This window comes from Alosa alosa, chromosome 3, assembly GCF_017589495.1.
Source record: "Alosa alosa isolate M-15738 ecotype Scorff River chromosome 3, AALO_Geno_1.1, whole genome shotgun sequence".
NCBI lineage: Eukaryota > Metazoa > Chordata > Actinopteri > Clupeiformes > Clupeidae > Alosa > Alosa alosa.
The window spans coordinates 13,152,130-13,172,638 of NC_063191.1; the positions used below are offsets into that span (position 1 = coordinate 13,152,130).

The following is a 20,509-nucleotide window of genomic DNA, read 5'->3' on the forward strand; positions in this document are numbered from 1 at the left end:
TCAAATGAGCTCCCTGTAGCTAATGACATGATGAGAGGTGGAGGGGACATCAAAGGCCTCCACCGGAAGCGGAGGGAGGCTATGAGTGACTTCACGATGCCTCATTTTTCATCAGACAGACAGCGTTGGGTTGCTCTAAGTGATGAACGTGAGTGTGGTGATGCTAAAGGGCCCTCACTACCCTGCAGCCAACTTGAGAGAAGCCTTGTTTTCATATGTTACGTTTATGAGAAGATGGGTTTTGTGTGTGGGGACATTTCTGTGCAGATGTCTGTTTTTGTGATTGTGACTATGCACAGACATGGGCAGTATTTCAATTATATGTATTTAAAATATGTATTTAATTACTTTAGCGTATTTTGTCATTTGTATTTTGCAGGATTGGAAAAACTCAAATGTAGTTTGTAACAAAATACTTTGAGGGATTGTATTTGAGTATTTCAACCACGTAAATACTCAAATAAGCCAAAATGTCATCACTCAATTAAATATACTACCCGCTATAACCATGACAATAGGCAATGCTTATCATAAAGCCAAAGGCCAGAATCTTGGTGAATCTGGTTTTAAGAATAGGCTGGGTGCCTGGAGATATCCTTTGGCAGTTCCCTATATTCAACTGTAAAGTTGACCTAAACATTTCATTACCTTTTTTGAAGAAAAGCATGACATGTTTACCCATTTTCCATTTTCCTTGCTGTGGTATGCCACATTGTGACCAACTTAAAAGTGTTAGATCCAACTTTCTTCTATTACGATCCACTCTGAACATGTGTAAAGTTGAAAAAAATGAAAAGAAAAGTCAATTGTGGGAGCCAAAATGGTCAACTTTATCACCCTTCTGTAAGGACAACATGGGGTGTAAACCAAATTTGTTTGTTTATGTCCATTTTTGTCACCCTGTAGACAACTTACAGTAAAGCCCCTTAGAACCCCTTAGAACATGTCAGGAAGTTGAAAGAAACTAAAAAAGTAACTAGGAGCTTGAATTGTCAAGTGCTACAAGACTAAAATTTGAAAACGATACAGATAAGATACTGAGGGAGAATTTTAGGACCACGGCCTTTGACCCCATGACCTTGAGTACCTAATAGCTGATGTTCATTCTTACTACAGGGCAGTATTAAAACTTGGATTTGACATGAGGGTTTATGTAAAAGGAGTAACATCCACTGAGGTGTCCTGATATGCAGAAATAATAAGAGGAGACGGAGACCTCCCGGAGTGGAATTCTCTCCCAAGTTTATTCATTCCGTATATTGGGACACCTTATAGGTTGTTACTCTGTTTATGCCCCATGTTGCTAGTAGGCATGCATTTATAGCACAACAAGGGAAATGTAGTTCAGTTTAAAAAGAGGTTACGGTTGTTGGTTGTTGGTTATTGGTTACGGAAAATGATGGTGGGTAGTTTGCTTTGTTACAGTTGATTCCACTGTTGCGAAGCCTTTTTGTCAGTTCAATCATTGTTTACATTAATATGGGATGGTCATTAAAATTTTTACCAGATCTACTTCATAGGTGCCCCAATGTACAGAATTAATAGCCCCCTGCATGCCAGCCAATCAAAAATAGTATTTCTTGTCTCTTGGGGATACATTTTCAATAATATGCCTTGTTAGTATACCATGATTATTGTGTGGGTATTTTTGTATTTCCAAATGACTAATTACTTGTATTTTAATTAAATATTAAATACGTTTCTCACATCAGTATTTTGTATTTTATTTTGTTACATTTCATGAGCCAGTATTTGTAATTTGTAACAAAATAGTTGTATGTATTTGTGATGTATTTGTGCCCACCTCTGACTATGCACATATTACCCTCAGGCCCTTGCTAGCCTGCAGGACAACTTAAGAGGTGCCGTCTTCTTTCATATGTTGTGTTTATGTGAGTATGTTTTTAGTTGTGTTTCTGTGCAAATTTCTATCTGTCTGAGTTGTGACTATGTACTGTGCTTACTCTCCTTTTGCAGGTTCTTGTCAGAGGGAACACACACACACACACACACACACACACACACACACACACACACACACACACACACACACACACACACTCTCTCTCTCTCTCTCTCTCTCTCACACACACACACACACACACACACACACACACACACACACACACACACACACACTCTCTCTCTCACACACACACACACACACACACACACACACACACACACACACACACACACACTCACACACTCTCTCACACACACACACACACACACACACACACACACACACACACACACACACACACACACACAAACAAAAGCACCTCTGTTATATCACTCACCATTGCAGGTCTTGCCGTCATATGTTGTGCACACCCAGTCGTGGCAGTCACAGCGTGGCCCATAGAACTTCCCCGGGTCAGTGACTTGACATATGCAGACGCCGCAGTCACACTCCCCCCTCCCACTGCAGATCAGGCCATCTGGAGTCCTGCAGCGTCTCTGTGAGGCTTCAGACGAGAGCCTGCACTCCCTTCCCACCTGCCTAAAGAGGAGGAGGAGGAGGAGGAGGAAGATGAGGAAGAGGAAGAGGAAGAGCAGACCACTTATATATCCTCCACTTAGTTACTAACTATTTCAAAACTAAATTAGGTTCACCTGTTGGCATCGCTCATTGCTCTCCTAGAGGACGGGGGAGGATAAATGACAAGGTTACGCGGACACAAATCCTGAGGAATGCATAAACCCACTGAGACATATGGAAAGCATCTGCATGTTAATACACTAAAGTCAGTTGTGCTGTTTATTCTTTTGACAAATATCAAAATGCTGAATGCTCATATGAAATACATATGGGAAGGGCCAACATTTCAATATATTGCTAAAGTCAGTTGCTGATGGGCTGTAAGCTCTTTTTGACAAACGTTCACTGCTAAACACAAATGTGGTCTGCAGTAACATGGCTTTAGAAGGCTGCCCAATGAGACAGATTGCATTTTATTGCTCATGACAAATTACACACACCAATCTGCAACGACACCATAGGAAGTGCTTATTTAGGAAGTCTTACTATGCAGCAGGGGCTTTATTTTACAGTAAGCCCTGAAAAGTGAAGAGTTCCCCTTTAAGACAGAGCCCATTTGAGGTGCATGGTGATTGGAAACACCATCCTAATGACAACCAGACTCTCTCTCTCTCTCTGGGCTGTAAATCTCATTTTGGCCGAGGAGAGGACTCTCTGGTAGAGAGTCCAAGATATTGATGGATTGTCCAACATTTCAGATAATTTCTCAAATTATTCATGTCCTATATTAAGTACCCATGTGATATCCTATTTCAGGTCCTCCGTTATTATTGATAAATTGAGCTCAATTTATTGATTTTTCATTTCTAAACCAAAATGTCTGTTTTTTTTTTTTTTTTGAACTTGTCCGAAACTCAAGATAAAATGGAGCCTATATCACATAGTAAATCACTTGGACATTGCACTCCACATCTATATATTAGTCAGAACATCACAGTGACAAAACTTTCAAAAACTACAACATCCACATGTGGTACACATTAAAGTGTGTCTTTGTTGATTTACTTTGGATGTCTGTACACCATGTGGCTAACTTGTAACACAATGTGCATATCTACCAACAAGCTGATATCTGTGATTATCTTTCATATTTATGAGTGATGATTAGATTTCAAAACAAAAGAAAGAATACTTCTGGTGAGTAAATAAATGACTCCATCCAAGCTGTTCTCTAAAGAAGTTTGGCTTCCCACAAAACAGACGTAGAAGCAACAGTTTTATTTGGAACTCGAGCGGAACAAGGAGTTGGATCCAAGTGTGCGAGCAGCCCTTCTAACTAGCCTCAGGGGTAAGAGGATGATTGCTATTCTCCGACCATTCAAAACAAATAGCTGTTTCTTTGCCCTGTCCCGACACCACCCACAAGGAACTGTGGAATCCCCTCTGACAGACATTCCACTCTCTCCAGCTGGACTTTGAGCTTATAGAGCAGTAAAAAAGAACTGCTCCACAAAACGGGCCAAATTAAGAGTGTTCAAAAACAGACCACCCATTCCATGAACATTTGGAATACCCTGAATGATTGAACCAAACAATCATATCAGACCATCATAACCGTATATTAATCTAATTTTACACTTACAGCAATAAACTCCTTTAGCTCTGACATACAGTACATAGGGAAATGCCCAGTGCTCAACCGATCCTGAAATGTCTGGTTTATTCTTACATAACGCTGGTTTTGTTTACTAACGGTTTGAACGTTTCGCCCTAATTCACCAGTAAAGGGACACTCTGGGTCTGCAGGTTGCGAGGGTGCACCTGCTCGCGTGGCCCCAAAAGAGCTGAGTCAATCCCCCTCTCCCCGTGTACTGTGAACCCCCTTTTCAACAGCTGTTGCAGCCCCAGTAAACACTAGCCAACCTAGACTCCAAAGAACAGCCTGTACGTACAGTGCATCTCACAAACCAGTGGAGCAGTATCTGTACATTTACTATGGAGGACACTCACAAAAGAGTTTGAGTTGGCTTTGTGCGTCGTCGAGACACCAGTGTAACCTGATTCATGTGAAAAAAAGTGGCAGCAACATTTTTACTGAACTGTAGCAAGGCACAGAGAAGAGGGACTATGGATTCCTGCCAAACTCTCAGCGTGTCAGATTGTTCAAGTGAAATCTCTCCGATAGGTGAAAGGAGTTGTTGCTTTGCTGTGTTCATAAGACTCAGTTACAACATACTGTACTCACTTCCAGAGAGTCACTTGAGTGTATAGTTTTTTTGTCAGGAAAGTCATTTGGAGAAGAAAATAGCTTTATGGCAAGGTAATCACTATCAGGAGGAAACAAATATAACAAGCCTTTCCTGTGACTAAGACTAAAATAAAAATCACTGACACCAACCAAACATCATGCACACAGAAGCCTAGATGAGCAGAATTCTTGCAGCTCTGGTGTCCGAAAAGTTGAGCCCGTCAGCAGAAAAGAAAAAAAAACCCTCAGCACTGCTAAGCAGAGTACAGTCAAGAGAGTGAGAGAGAGGGGGGAGAGAGAAAGTGGGAGAAAGTTTCTAAACTGATGAGAAAAACAAAAAAGCCCACGTAACTCACCTTAGTGATTGCAATAAACTTTCTTCAACAGCTGAGAGCAAAATCAGAAGCAAAGAGACTGAGACAGAGTGCACCAAAGCCTCTGCGTGCATGTTTAGATCCCAAAAGAAACCTGGAGTGCAATGCCTTCAGGAATTTCTGCTTTTCCAGACAGGGAGAGGGAGAGGGAAGCAGGCTGGCCAAAACTGGTTGGCTCAGTCTCTTCTGAGGCCAATGGAGCTCTCCATACAAGTGCCTTTGATTAGTCTTGACTTCTGGTACCGGGGCCGGAGTAGGAAAGAGCTCATATGGCAACTTAACTATCAAGGGACACAAGCAGAAACAGTTGTTACAATAGAACTTTAATTGTCTTTACAAAACAAACGTTTTCATTGAAGTGAACTAAGTTATCGGATGTTGTTTGTAATGATGATTATTGTATTTTTTATGTGATTACTAATTGATTTGCATAAACACCTTTGCATTGTGTAGATATATTGAGGCATGTGGCTCCTTATCTTGTTTAAATAAAGAGGAAGGCACATCCAAAACCTACCCAGAGGTGCAGATCATGGCTTAAACAATAGGAACATAGCAGAATAGAAATGACAGAAAAGTATTGCACAATCTGGCAACTTATGCATATTGATTTTATGTATTAGTGTTTCAGCCTGTGAAATTAGAAGGCCTTAAAGGCTGAAATGTCATCAAAGTGAGAGAGGAAGAGAGAGAGGAAGAGTATAAGTAGCATGGCCCAGCAGATAAAACTAAAATGTTCTAAAGCTCTTTTTGTATTTATTGGTAGTAGGTACCAATGGCAAGGTAGGTGGGAACATGGGTCAAAGAGCTCAGAAATCGCTAATGCCTTTATGTATTCTCTGTGCAGCAGCCAGCGCAAGTTTGTTTTAACTGCTTCCCAAAATAGTGACTATTCCCATGTGAATTTTTCAATCAGGGCAAACTCATTCCTTTTCTTCTCAAGGCTTTGAAACCTAAAATGGTGCACCAACTCACATGAAAATGCTCACAGAAAATAGATGCAAGCCTTTCTTTGATATATTTGAAATGTCAGACAACTAACAACGATGCATTTATGTGTATTTCGCTGTAATTTGGGGCCTGTGAATCCACAGCTCGGCTAACCTGTATGCGCTTGTTGCTGGGGACGCGCGTCGCCGCTGCCTGCATCCGTACTGCTGCTGCTGGGATTGCAGCTCCGGCTCATACTACCGCCTCAGTGCTGGCAACACACCGGGAACATACATCTCAAGCTATGGGCTTGAAGACGAAACAATAAGGATACTCGAATTCTCCGTAAGTTGTTTTCTGTCATTCATTTAAACGCTGACATTAAAACGCAGGGAATTTCGTGTCGTGACGTACTGAATGAGAGCTGGTGTGTTCGACTGGGTGTCCTCCAGGAAGTACGCGATAGGTAGTTACCCAGGCCTTTTCGTTTATTACCTGTTCGTTTCATTTTTGCGCATTGAAATGCGTCTTGACAACTGTATAAAACGTGTTTTCTGTATAGACAAGGTGTCTCCCTATTCGGTACAGTTTTATTTTTTGGTGCCCTGTAAAATGTTTCATGGTGACGGTTATCTAATTAGAGCTAGCAGCAGCCTTGCTCTCATCTGTTTCCATAGTAACCCCACTGAAGCAGATGTCGGAGGGGTTTAGAATATCCCTTAGCACGAAGTGTTTCCTACGTGTCACATCCCCTTTCACCAATATTGAGCTATCCTGTGTCACCAGTCTTCATTTACACTGTCTGTTCGTCAGATTGTTAACATTAGTGAAACAGTAAACGTTGCTGTTACTTGCAATTTGCAAAATGGACGTAGGGAGGACAGGTATTGCTGCATCAGTCGGCTGTGGTTTGAGACCTTTTTTTCCATTTCAGCCGTCCATCCATTTCCTTCTATCAATCACCTGTGCATTCAGATTTTATAATCTCCCTATGTTGGCAGATGGAACGAATTAAATGCATCTCCATAAAATGTGCACCATCATCAATAAACCTAATGCACAGAATTAAACAGAGCTGCAAACACAAATCTTATCCATTTAATGGAAACGGTTATCCACTATGGGCTTTGTTATATAGTGAAAACGTCTGGCAACTAAAATGAAACGTTGATGGGACAGTTTTTTTTAAATATAGGGCTAGCCTAGTTTGTTTTTTCTGGAGATGCAGCCTAAATAAAATTCAAAGTCTAATGACTTGTCAAAATTTGTATTTATCTTTTTTATTTACCTTCAAAGTGAAACACAGTTGTACAGCCCATCCAGTGCTTGGTCAAACCATAGCCTACCTATATTTTATCCTATACTTGTCATTTAAGTTGCAGGTCATAGGTCCCAGTTTGAATATGGTATGGAGGTACAAAGACACTTGCACATTTCCTGCTGATTTCAATTTCTTATTCAACATCTGTTCAGAGTAGGCTAAAGCATGTAGGCTAGAATTTGTCTTTAACAAAGACACACATGTCTTACCTAACCAGCTGAAATAGCCCTGTATCATACTTCGCCAGGAACAGGTTGTTTCAGAAACATGGATCCATTCACATCCCATAAATCCATAAACAACCCGCAACAACAACACAGTAACCACAGATGATCTCACCAGTGGTTGTGCAATATGCAGACAATTACAGAGATTTTGTATACTGATATACTGTTACAGACTGAATCAGTATACAGTAGTAGGCCTATCTACTGTATTGGTACATTGCCAAAATACCAAAATTCTTAATGACAAACCCCAGGATGTTTGGTGATCCTTACAATTAATATCCATCCATGGATTCATCATATTTTATCAAATTCCAATGCCACTGATATTCAGGGTCAGTGTAGACACCATTCAACTTCATAATAGTCAGAGTGAAGGAGACAATGAATGATGCGGCCCTCATGCAGTCATGGTTGGAATAACGTATCATAGTTGGAGGCAGGACTTTTACACTTTCTTTCGGCATCCCTTGTACTTGCACAGAAGAAAGGGGGGGATGGTGATACTGAAAAGTTTGGTATGGTTAAAAGCAATTTGCACTGTAATTGCTACACTTAGCATATGTTGGTAGGGATTGGAGGATGAGTGAGGACAAAATTACAGGGTGTAAGGCGCTATAATGTGGGAGTCACTTGCCAGGGACTGCAATTAATTTCACTTTCTGTGAAAGGACATTTTCCCACAGGCATTAGTCTTAGTCAAACTTACTTTGATTTGTTCATATACACATAGCAAGTCTCTCTAAGAATCTTCCAGAAGATAGTCATTCACAAACTCAGACATGTAAGCTTAGGTGTAGGAACATACTTTCAGTTTCATCAATATACTTTTTTTAATCTACAAAACATGATGTGAAAGTAAGTTGCAATAAAACATATCGGTAAATCCGTTGGCTGATGATGCCTTATGATACAGGGTTCAGAGGAGATATGATTATCTGTTACTTTGCACTGCTAGAATAAGTTTCTGTGACTATACTATGACATGACTACAACTTCTTCGTGAGACATTAGTAAGGACAATAGTGAGGATGTCTGTCAGTTTCTACTGACATACTATATGTTATTGTATTACTGGTGAGATATGTATGATGTAATTATGATGGTGTGGATGAGACTCCAAATATTCCATTCATGCTGACATTGTAGTTGATGAGATATAATTTCAGGTTGACTGATTTGATACTGCTGGTAAGGATGATGGGTTCAGCACATTAGCTTATTTGCCTTCTACCCCAGTGTTAGATAAGAGGGAGAGATCCTTATGGAAATTAAAAATGGTTTTACTATGTTTTTTTTGGTTTCATGTTTTTTTGGGTAACCATGATAACCATTGTTTATCACTATAGTTTTAATTTCACTGCAGTTAACCAGCATTACCATGGTCATTAATTATGGTTTTCCTCAGAAGGTATAAACCATGGTTGTCTTCAGAAGGTATAAGCTTAAAGCATGGTTTTCTTAAGAAGAGATAAACAATGTTTTTTCCTAACCCAACTTTGTAACATCATCGACTGTAAAAAAACATAGTAGTTACTTACACGGTTACCATGTTAAAACTAGTACCACAGTCACTATGAAGTGGGATAGGGGGACCATGGTGGTACCAAAGCTACTGGAGAACTATGCATAAACCATAGTACTATGGTTAGGAGCATGGTGATCATCATGGTACCATGGTAAAACCACTGCATTAAAACCATAGGAAACCATAGTGAATTTTCATAAGGGGATACATACCCTTCTCTTCTCTGGGTGCAATAACCCAGTGTGACATTGTTAGCCTAGTTTAGCTTACTTCATTAAAATGCATTTCTTGGATGCAAAGATGCAAAGTAAAAAGCAAAGTAAGATGCAAAGTAAGATGCAAAATAAAAACAATATTATATGAAGACCTTATTTGAATCAAAACTGCATTTCAAACAAATGTAACATTGTTGGCCTTTGCTGACAAGGTGTGTCAATCAAAGATTGTCGTCCATCTAACCTGAACATTGCCATTGCCAACATCAGAAATTATGGCACAATATTTTACCATATGGTGATAAGCATAGCCTATTGTCATGGTTAGTATATTTAACTGAGTGATGAAATGTTGGCTTATTTGAGAAACAAAATGACAGATTTTTCCTGGAAAATACAAATCTAAGGAAAATACTGCCCATGTCTGGCTAAAAGGAAGCTATAGGCTATCTGGTGTAACCTACTAGATGCTGGTGAGGCTGCTATAGAATGAAATCCTGGTGAAATGTGATTGTATAGTGCTGGGAGACTAGGTGGAGCTATGTGAGGGATGACAGCAGTGCTGGTTGTGTTATGACTGCAATGTTTGCTATCGATGACATGACCAGATGTATGTTTATTATGCATGTCTTAAATTATGTTCAGATTTTCTTCATTCTGAGCAGATTTCATGTCAAAACCCAGTTTTGACCATATCGTCCTGTGACGGTATTTAGTGCCACAAATTTGGATTTTTTCCCTCCAGATTGTGTGTTCTAGTAACAATAGGGCACAACAATGCCACATCGCAGCAGGATGGCTGGTGAATGTGCCCTTCTGCTCACATGGAGGATCCATGGTGGATTCGGCACTGTAGTAGTGGGGGTATCACAGTAGTAGTAGTATCACATTAGCCAGCGGCAAGCGGCAGGTTTCCTATTGTTCTCTATGGTTCGGCAGCGGAATGGTGCAAGCTGAGCGTTGAACTTGGTTCAACTTTCAAATTGCAACGCGAGCGTATTTAAGGCAAACCGTTTGTGCTACCATAGGAACGAGATAGAACTTATTATGGTCTGAGCGTTGCGTTACGCTTGCCACTGCCAAATGTGATCCCCGCCTTAAAGGTGTGGGTTTTTGAACATTCCAACATAAGATTCCGCTCTGCAACAATTCAAAGTTCTAAAATTCTATGTTGAATTCTATGAACCCAGATATTCTTTAGAATGTCCAACATTCCTGTCACACTGGTGTGACAAAAGCGGTCAGTGTGCTTTTAGTGAGGCTGTTACCCCTCTTCTTCGGCAGGTGCTGACGTTGACCTTAACTTCACTTTCTCCAGCCTGGTTTGCACCCCTCTACCGTTGGGGATGAATGCACCAATGAGGAGCCTGACAGTGAGTCACATGACCCCGACCCAGCATCATCTGTCTCTCAGTGTCTCACACCGTATATGCCTCATCAATTGTGGTTGGCATTTTACGTCTGGGGAGTGGAGGAATCATGTGGCACTGTTGACATTGGTACACCATATATGCCATGTTGACTAACTGTTGTGTGTTGTTTACAGGGTATGCCTGATCGCATGTTATGTGCAGTGCTGGAGCAATTTCAGCTTTACTTTTCCCGTTGGTATGTGTGCTTTGTCTTTGTTTGAGTCTGTCTCTATATGACTGTTGAACATAAGGATGGTTTATTTTTTTATTTGATTTGATTTGATTTACACCCACACTTTTATGTCACACCTGCTGTTCGTTCATAAACCTGTGTGTTGACATGGTGAAGATCGTGCGTGATCTTCGCGACAGGTAAGTCCCTCCGACGCTACGTAACCGGTCAGTGTCGTGTCTGCTCCACCTGCGCTTGGTTGTCAATCACCAAGGCCATCCAACAGCATCACTGCTATCTCTCTCATACCGCTTCCAATCTCCATCAACAATTTCCTCAATTTACAGGAGACATTCAGTGATGGAGATGGAGTTTAGCACAAAAGCCTCATGAATTGATTTCATAAGCTTTTAAAAAAGCTTTTAAAGCCACATTAGTTTCTCGATTGTAAGTCGTAGATGCATATGGAGAGCAATATACTTGCAAATATATGACTGTTTACTTATGCTTTCCTTGTGTGTTTGGTGTAGTGTTTCTCTATTTATGTAATATATTCATATTCAGTCTATTGATTTGAACAGACATGTACCCTAGGTAGGCAGTACTTATTTCTTCAGTAAACAGCTAGATAGATAGATAGATACTTTATTGATCCCCAGGTGAAATTCATGAGCTAGTCATGAAAGCAAAGTAGGTTTTGTTCAAAGTAAGAATTTCTCAATGTTTTCAGACATGACCTTGTGTGGTTTTTACTAAAGCCATACCTTGCTTTTGAAGAGCAGACAGTGGCAAAGTCACAGCCTGTACAATCACAGAAGCTCTCCTGCATTCCTATTTGGTTTCTCTACATGAATCTAATGTCTGTGTCTGCTGGCTCTTTTTGTCCTGGGTTGTTATCCCCCCCTCCAGATCCACTCTCTGTATAGCACTGCGAGCCCCAGCATGCTGAAGCGCAAGCAGAGCTCGAGGGTGGAGGCTCAGCCCATGACCGACTTTGGACCGGACGAGACCCTCACGGACAGCGCCGACATCCTCTGGATAAACAAAGCAGTGAGTGTGTGCAGATGCAACTGAATCATCAAGACGCAAGCAAACATGCACATGGTTACCTGAATGTGGAATGTTTTTTGGCTCGGCACCAAGTGGTCTAAAAATAAACATGTTTGCATGTTGACATTTGAATGTTTGTTTGTGGAGACTGCAATCAGAAACATACAGTACATGTGTATTTAGTTATATGTCTCTCAGTAAAGGCAGTAGCAGGGACTAATTAAGATTTTTTTTTGCTTGTCACATATTGATGCTATTATCGGTATTGCCATTAAAAACCTCCCCAGGTCCAATCCCATACTTCCCTTAACACACATTCATCCCATGCGCTCTGTGCGCTCAGTAATCTCTTGTATAATGCTTGAATTTCAACAGGGCAGTGTTGTCTCAAATTCAACACCAACTCTATGCACTTAACGGAAATGATGATCGCAAGACTTAAAACTTAACATTACGGGTGTCTTCTATTCGACAGCGGCATAGTCGTACTTGAAACTGTTTATGTTATAACGTGCTTGCACATCTGTAAGGTGTGTTATCCACCATTGCTTCTCCAGCTTCCTCAAGCGCCATTAGCAAGAGTTTGAAAATGCCCCCTCCCCTTCCATTAGGTAGCCTACATGGCGACCATCGAGGGCAAAAAGTATCCGTTGCTCCATACTCAATGTTTTGAGTGCACCATCCGGGTTACTTACAGTGTACCTCGTGTAGCCACAGTTCTCAGTGTGAGCGCACGTATGCACTCAAATTAGGTATTGTAGTATAGTGGCTTTAGTCCACTGTGTATATAGGCTACATTATATAAATGGTTGTACATATGTGCATAATGGAGGTTCTAAAGGACTGAAATAACTGAAAATCAAAAATATCCATAGCTTGAATTGGTGCTAGTAGCAAGAAAATGGTCTGTGATCTATACTTGAGCCAATAGACCTGTTAAGAAAATGTATGAAACAGTTTGGCACTTCCCTTTGAGATATGATTTAATAGGCAATTAGTTATCATCGTATCATATAAAGTATCAACATCAAATTAATCTTGATGGTATATGGTCATGTGAAGGAGAGCTAAATGCACCCTGTGGTAGTCATCTTGGCTATGGACCACCAGATGAAAGTGTAGGCAAGACTTTCACAGCATGCCCTCGCCAATTATATTGCCAGATGCCTGTTAGCATGCTAGCAAGCTTTTTCAACTCCAGCTCTCCTGCTGCTGGTGTTTGTAAGGTTGCTCAATTTAGACCACAGCCCCTTACTGTTGCTTTTAGCCAGGTGAGGTGAATAGCACCATGTGAACTCCTCACGGCTCGCCTGTTTTATCTCCCCATAGTGGGTCCACTCTCTCCTGCGTGCCTGTGCCATCATCAGTGTGATCTCGGTGTGCATGAACACGCCCATGACGTTCGAGCACTACCCCCCGCTCCAGTATGTCACCTTCACCCTGGACACCCTGCTCATGTTCCTCTACTCGGCCGAGATGATTGCCAAGATGCACATCAGGGGCATCGTCAAGGTAAGGCCCTCCATAACAGGCGCCATGCTGAGGTCCCTTACAGGCGCATGCTGAAGGTGGAGTGGAGACAAATGAGATGGAGAGAGAAAGAGAGTGGAGGAAGAAAAAGCAAAGAAAGAAAGAAAGAGAGAGAGAGAGAGAGAGAGAGAGAGAGACAGAGAGAGATAGAGAGAGATTGGATGGATTTAACCTGAAAGTGAAAAGAGAAGGAGTAAGAAAGTGGTGGGGGATGAGAAAAGACAGAAATAGACTGAACCCCCGCAGAAGCAAACACACGGGCAGCTGCCTGATGAAAGGTCCTTAATTACTGCTAAGGAAAGTGTGGACAGCTTAATTGGTGAATCAGGGATAACAAGCACACAGGCAAGGCATTGGACAGTGAATCACGGCTTCCGGGACACGCTGGCAAATGCGTAATTTGAACAAAAACATTTCTCTCAGACCAGTGGGTCAATACAAGGTTGCCATTAAGGTGTTTAAGAGAACAAAATTATCCTCCACCACTGAATATTCAGATTCATAGGATTCTGGGTTTACTGTAGTTTTGAAGATGAAAAATGTCTACTTAAGATTCATGTCCGCTTATCAGGTCAAGGTAAATATTTGAAAAACCCTTTGATCTTGTGTCTGGAGAATAAAAAAAAAAATCACTGTTTTTTAATTCCCACTGTTTCCACAGCATGCAGACTTTTTTGGTTTTGCAACATTTTCTTGGCAGTTGCTTGGGAAGAATGCTGTAGTTACATTACATTTTGCAGACACTTCTTGACTTACATATGTCAGCTATATTACAAGGGATCACATTGTCCCCAGAGCAACTTTGGGGTTAAGTGCCTTGCTCAAGGGCACAACGGTGGAAGCCGGGAATTGAACCGATAACTTTCAGGCTACTGCACTCTAGCCCAGCTCCTTAACCACTACACTACCACCGCCCTACAGGCTACTGCACGCTAGTCCAGCTCCTTAACCACTACACTACCACCGCCCGTAATGTGTAATTACATGTGGATTCAACTCAAACAAAAAGGGGACTTTATCACAGTATGTTCTCTTTGAAAGAGGTGGGTCTATTTAAACTTTTTTTGGGGCAAACATGAACTCTGGGAATGGGAGGGTAGTTGTCAGAAAGCATAGTGATCTTTTAAAGTGACACAGTTTGACTGTAAAGAGATTTATTAAAAGAGAGGCATCTATTTTAAAGTTTTGTTGAGTCAAACATGCATTCTAGGTTAGTTTTCTAAAAGTATAGTGGTCCTTAAGTGACAACGTTTGACTGTGAAGAGATGTATCACATGATTGATTTGCTCATTTCAGTTCTCTCTGCTTGAACACGTACAGTATCTGTTATAGGGGGATCCTGCCATGGGCACATGTCAGTGATGTTACACCCAGAGATTATAGCCAAGGGCGCTTGGTATTTTTAGACTATTTTCAGACAGTATGATGGAGATTTATTTTGTACTTGAATGAGATTTGTGTGTGTATGTGTGTGTGTGTGTGTGTGTTTTTAACACATTTGCTGCAGAAGACATGCATTCCTCTAGATGTGAGCTTCAGAAATGTGCCATGCAATTTGTGCAATTTACTGTACATGTATCCTAACCTTGTAATAGACTTCAAGCAAGCCCCATTCAAGAGTGCCTTAATCAATTTGACCCCAATTACGACTCTGCTATGGCAGATGCAGCCTCACTGGCCTTCTAGTGCATCTCATCCCATCCAAATATACTGTATGTGCCTTGGTCCCTCTGTATCTGCTACTGCACAGCTGCCAAAAGTCCAGCTCATTGAGTGGAACACTTCAAGTACTTCATATTTTAAAGCCTACAGTAAAGAGAAAACCTCTTCAGTCTAAGTGTTTGGTGCTTATAGAAAGTGAAAACATGCTGTGCTGACAACATTCAGTGCATACACATTAATAGTGTTGGCAGCGTGGCTGACCTCTCGATCTCGATAGCGAAAAATGCGGGTTTGCTTTTCATTAACAGAGGGAGGGTTTGTGCCAGTACTTGTTAAGTGCACTTGCATTGCATATGCCACTCCTGAGTCCTGAGGGTTGTAAATAAGGACAAATACTAACAACATCATTGCTGCACGTGTCTACGTGTGCTCGAACACTCTGAGGCCAGGTTCGTGAAAACGTACAAGGTAAATTAAGTAATGACTCAGCTTTCTTGTTTGGTTGTTTTTTGAGGCTGTTTTTTGTTTAGTGTATTTTTGTTTTGGTAGTGACCCCTGGCAGCGAGGTAAAGTTTCACTCTTTCAGAGGACAAACCAGCTATAATTACCCGGCCCCAACATTTACTGTAGCTGATCTGGATGGAGCCCTGGACAATTGATTTAATCATATGTCTTATTCATGGGTGGTTCCGAGATGAAGGTCAGATAGTTTAATCATCAAATTTTCCTTTACGGTCACGTTCTTTTTGTGGTCTCTCCTGAAGTACACTTTCTGGAAGAAGTAGCCTTCAGCATACTGTAGGGGCAAAAAACAAAAGACTCCTTTCTCAGAAGAGTTCATGCACTTGAACGTCTATGGATCATTATGGATTGCTGTTGTAATTGTCAATTTGTATCAGACCTACCACTTAACTGCACAGCTGTCAATTCCTCTTAACTGTATTTATAGAATGCTATGTTCAAAGAAGATTTATATTTGATAATATGTCTTGGTTTTTTATTTAAATTGAATAATATGCCATTGAAGAACAGTTAAGATATTGAGGTGATCATGGATGTTTTGTTACATTGGTTCTATCTGACATGTACCAACTAATACATATTAATATGACTATGGTGCAAAATAATGTTATATTATTTCTCAAATATGAGTACAATAAATGTAATAATACAAACAGGATTTAATTGAATGGTGGTTATTGAATTCAGGATTTCACTCACATTTTTCTCAAACGTGTACATGGACCTTGACAGTTGTCAGTTGATGCTATCTCAAGCATTATGTACGCCTTCGGAATGCCTTTGATATCAATATGAGACTCTACAGTACATAGAGCCAGAGTTGAACCCACCAGCTACGGTCATGTGTAGTTTTGAAGTCAAACATTCTGGCCTTCACATCAGTCTGTGTTCTTCAAAAAGAATATGCTCAGCTGCCCCACAATGTTGGATCTCATTTGAATCCTCCGTCTCCGTTTCCAGGGCGATAACTCCTACGTGAAGGACCGGTGGTGCATGTTTGACGGCTTCATGGTGATCTTTCTCTGGGTCTCCTTAGTGCTTCAGGTAATACCGAGGGTCACTGAAGTCAAATCAAGCAGAGTCTTTTTGTAGAACCTTGTCTATTGTACGGCCATACTTGTGATTTGAATGTCTGTTATAACTTGTTGTTGTTTGTTTGTTTGTAGGTGTTTGAAATCGCGGAGCTTGTGGACCAAATGTCTCCATGGCGGATGCTGAGAATACCGCGAGCCCTGATCATGATTCGGGCCTTCCGAATCTACTTCCGATTCGAACTGCCTCGCAGCAGAATAAATAACATCCTCAAGTACGGGACCATGCCAATGAAATCTTGCTTTAATGTTAAAAGAGTCATTAATATGGCATTAAGCAGACATTTTTTCTCTCCTGGAGTTGATGTAGAGGGTAATGAAGGCGCACGTGTCCTCTTGGCTTGTGACCACCTTGAGGTTTTGCTCTGTTCCCTGACTCCCTGACTCGTGATGTGCTTTCTCTCTGCCTTGTCTTTTGCCAACTCTCCCCTGTTTTAGAAAAGTTTCCATTTTCTCTCTCTCTCTCTCTCTCTCTGTCCATAGGCGGTCTGGCGAGCAGATCTGGAGCGTGTCCATCTTTCTGCTGTTTTTCCTCCTGCTCTATGGAATTCTGGGAGTTCAAATGTTTGGCACGTTCAATCATCACTGCGTGACCAATGACACTGTGAAAGGGTGAGGACTTTTGCACGAATGACAACATAATCAAAATACTCATGAATCAATGATCAGTGATCTAAAAAGGCATGTGTTTAGCCAAAAAATCGATTATGTAACATATGTAATATAAGCTATTTCCATTAAGTCCAAACTGTCACTGAAATGCATTGATTTCACTAATATCCATCAAATAGTTACCACCAGCAGATACAGGCATGTCTGCTGGAACCAATCCTGCCTCTGGCATCTGCACTCATAAATATTAATCCTACTGAGAGCTGTAAAGCATATTATTGTTTTCTTATGTAAAAAGAGGATATAAATGATCATCTGTTGTGCTGCATATGTTAAGCATCAGTTGGTGATAATGCATCTACAGTGTATAGCATTATGGTACAGTGGCAGTGTTACTTAGGAAGGGGGTAAATTCACTCCAGACAGAGGAGGGAAAATCACTCTGTTTTTTTCCACTGACATTTATGACAAAGGGGGAGGATGAGGAGGAGGAGGGAGGTGTGGATGAGGAGGAGGGGTGGATGTGGAGGAGGAAGGGTGGATGTGGAGGAGGAGGGGTGGATGTGGAGGAGGAGGGAGGAGGAATGGTGGATGTGGAGGAGGAGGTGGATGAGGAGGAGGGGTGGATGAGGAAGAGGAGGAGGGGGTGTGTGGATGAGGAGGAGGAGGAGGAGGAGGGGGTGGATGTGCAGGACGAGGAGGGGGTGGATGAGGAGGAGGAGGAGGAGGAGGAGGGGTGGATGAGGAGGAGGAGGGGAGGGGTGGATGAGGAGGAGGAGGGGTGGATGAGGAGGAGGGGGGGAGGTGGATGTGGGGGTGGGGTGGATGAGAATGTGGAGGAGGAGGGGTGGATGAGAAGGAGGAGAGGGGAGGGGTGGAAGAGGAGGAGGCGATGGCTGTGCAGGACGAGGAGGGGTGGATGAGGAGGAGGGGTGGATGTGGAGGAGGAAGGAGTGGATGAGGAGGAGGAGGGGTGGATGGGAGGAGGAGGAGGAATGGTGGATGTGGAGGAGGAGGAGGGGAGGGGTGGAGGAGGAGGCAATGGCTGTGCAGGACGAGGAGGGGTGGATGTGGAGGAGGAGGTGGATGAAGGCTAAATGTAAAGATGTTGTATAAAAGAAACACAAAGCAGAAAGGGGAGGGGAGGTGTGCAGGAAGGAGGGGAGGTGTGCAGTAAGGAGGGGAGGGGAGGTGTGCAGTAAGGAGGGGAGGTGTGCAGTAAGGAGGGGAGGTGTGCAGTAAGGAGGGGAGGTGTGCAGGAAGGAGGGGAGGTGTGCAGTAAGGAGGGAGGTGCAGTAAGGAGGGAGGTGCAAGGAGGGAGGGGGGCAGTAAGGAGGGGAGGTGTGCAGTAAGGAGGGGAGGTGTGCAGTAAGGAGGGGAGGGAGGTGCAAGGAGGGGGGGAGGTGCAGGAAGGAGGGGAGGTGTGCAGTAAGGAGGGGAGGTGCAGTAAGGAGGGGAGGTGTGCAGTAAGGAGGAGGTGTGCAGTAAGTAAGGAGGGAGGCAAGGAGGGAGGGAGGTGCAGTAAGGAGGGGAGGGGAGGCAGATGCGTGCAGACTGAGTGGTGAGGGAGGCTGCTTACTATTCATCAGGGAATGAGCAGCAGCGGCGGTGGGCAGCGGCGGTGGAGGTGGAGTCTGTGAGGGAGACAATAGAGTCAGTGCTGGCACAACACAACAGGCCTCGCTGAACATTCACAACGAACATCGCCACAGACCACAACAACCAGTGTTTTTCTGCTGGGGTGGAGCTGGGCACACCTCCACTTCCTGGCTATAATCTGGGCAGCACTGACCGCAAGTGCCCACCCATGTCCCTTTTGGGGAATGGGAACATTGACGATCAACCCCCTTTTAGTGCTCATACCACTTTAAGGGAGCTATTGTCTGCTTTTTGTGCATCTTATGTAAATGACTAATTGGACCAAATGAAAGAATGTTACAGATGAAATCAGTCCATTTGCAGTCCATTTTATGTGTGCTTCTTTGTTGACTGGTCATTTATTTTTTGATTGGTCAATATGACTTGATTTAGTTTTTTGCGAGAAGAAAGTGAATTGACATGGCCTTTTGGTCCTCCGAAAAGAGATTGTGGGATTTGAACAAAAACACATTTTTTTTTTTTTTCGTTCAAATGTAATGCTTGGGATTCTGCCTGGTGACCTTGCCAATCAGGATTGTGCCCCTTGTGGTAGAGGGCACACCTTAAGCCTTTGAGAGGTGTGTCATCATATTCACTGACAGAGACCATTTCCAGTGAGTCTGTGCTTGACAGGTCGCATTGATATGTGTGCACTCTGCATACCTTCAAACAGTCTATCTAATATAACTTATATAGTATAACTTTTTATGAACCTGCTGAGTTGGAAAAGGTTGATGTTTTTGATAACATTCAGCATGGATATCCATTATCATATAATTAAAGGTATTTTGATTCACTGTCGAGACTCTGACTGGTCGATCTGATACGGCAATAAATTATCTGTACTCATTTCAAAGCGCTTAATAAACAATTTGGTCGAATGTCTGGCTAACCAATTTGAACACATTAATTTTCATTAGGGACATCAAGCGGCACTGAGAGAAACACCTGTGCCCCGAAGATGTGTGTGTGTGTGTGTGTGTGTGTGTGTGTGCGTGCGTGTGTGTGTGTGTGTGTGTGCGTGTGTGCATGTGCGTGTGTGTGTGTGTGCGTGCGTGCATGCGTGTGTGCGTGTGTGTGTGTGTGCATGTGTGTGCGTGTGTGTTGGTGAGTATGTTTGTGGTTTGTGTGCCCCCCCTCCCTTAAACATTTGTCCATGATTATCAGTGGATATTTGTGTCAGTAGGATTCTACTATCCATTATAATATTCTTGGTGGCATTTTAGATTGTTTCTGTGTTATCTCATCAAACTGTTGGTCTCATTGAATTTTTTGGATTTACCATAAGCACAAGAAATGGCTGTGAAATCTGCATATGCATGGCACAAGTGTGGTCACAGTAGTTCCCATTTCTAGTTACTTTTCCCTGAAGCCTCCAGCTAAGATGTTTATAGCATTGCAATTCGTCTCAAAATCAAAATACAATAATTTCTCCCAAAAACCCTCAATTATACCCTCAATAGAGCATGGAGTGAAATGACATGCGATGTAA

At 42.2% G+C, this 20,509-nt stretch overlaps 2 protein-coding genes across 2 annotated transcripts in view; one reads left to right on the forward strand and one right to left on the reverse strand.

Annotated features, from left to right (window-relative positions):
* itgbl1 (integrin, beta-like 1) overlaps window positions 1-5,335 on the reverse strand; it is a 58,775-nt gene extending 53,440 nt beyond the window's left edge. Inside the window, exons 1-2 of the mRNA XM_048240025.1 lie at window positions 5,090-5,335; window positions 2,304-2,506 (exon numbers count right to left, since the gene is read on the reverse strand). Coding sequence (XP_048095982.1) covers window positions 2,304-2,506; window positions 5,090-5,181 — 295 coding nt within the window. The 5' untranslated portion in view covers window positions 5,182-5,335. The remainder of the gene's footprint in view (window positions 1-2,303; window positions 2,507-5,089) is intronic.
* Window positions 5,336-6,237: 902 nt separating this feature from the next.
* nalcn (sodium leak channel, non-selective) overlaps window positions 6,238-20,509 on the forward strand; it is a 119,969-nt gene continuing 105,697 nt past the window's right edge. Inside the window, exons 1-8 of the mRNA XM_048240027.1 lie at window positions 6,238-6,382; window positions 10,613-10,701; window positions 10,875-10,936; window positions 11,822-11,962; window positions 13,292-13,474; window positions 16,637-16,720; window positions 16,843-16,982; window positions 17,251-17,379. Of these exons, the coding sequence (XP_048095984.1) occupies window positions 10,895-10,936; window positions 11,822-11,962; window positions 13,292-13,474; window positions 16,637-16,720; window positions 16,843-16,982; window positions 17,251-17,379 (719 nt within the window). The 5' untranslated portion in view covers window positions 6,238-6,382; window positions 10,613-10,701; window positions 10,875-10,894. The remainder of the gene's footprint in view (window positions 6,383-10,612; window positions 10,702-10,874; window positions 10,937-11,821; window positions 11,963-13,291; window positions 13,475-16,636; window positions 16,721-16,842; window positions 16,983-17,250; window positions 17,380-20,509) is intronic.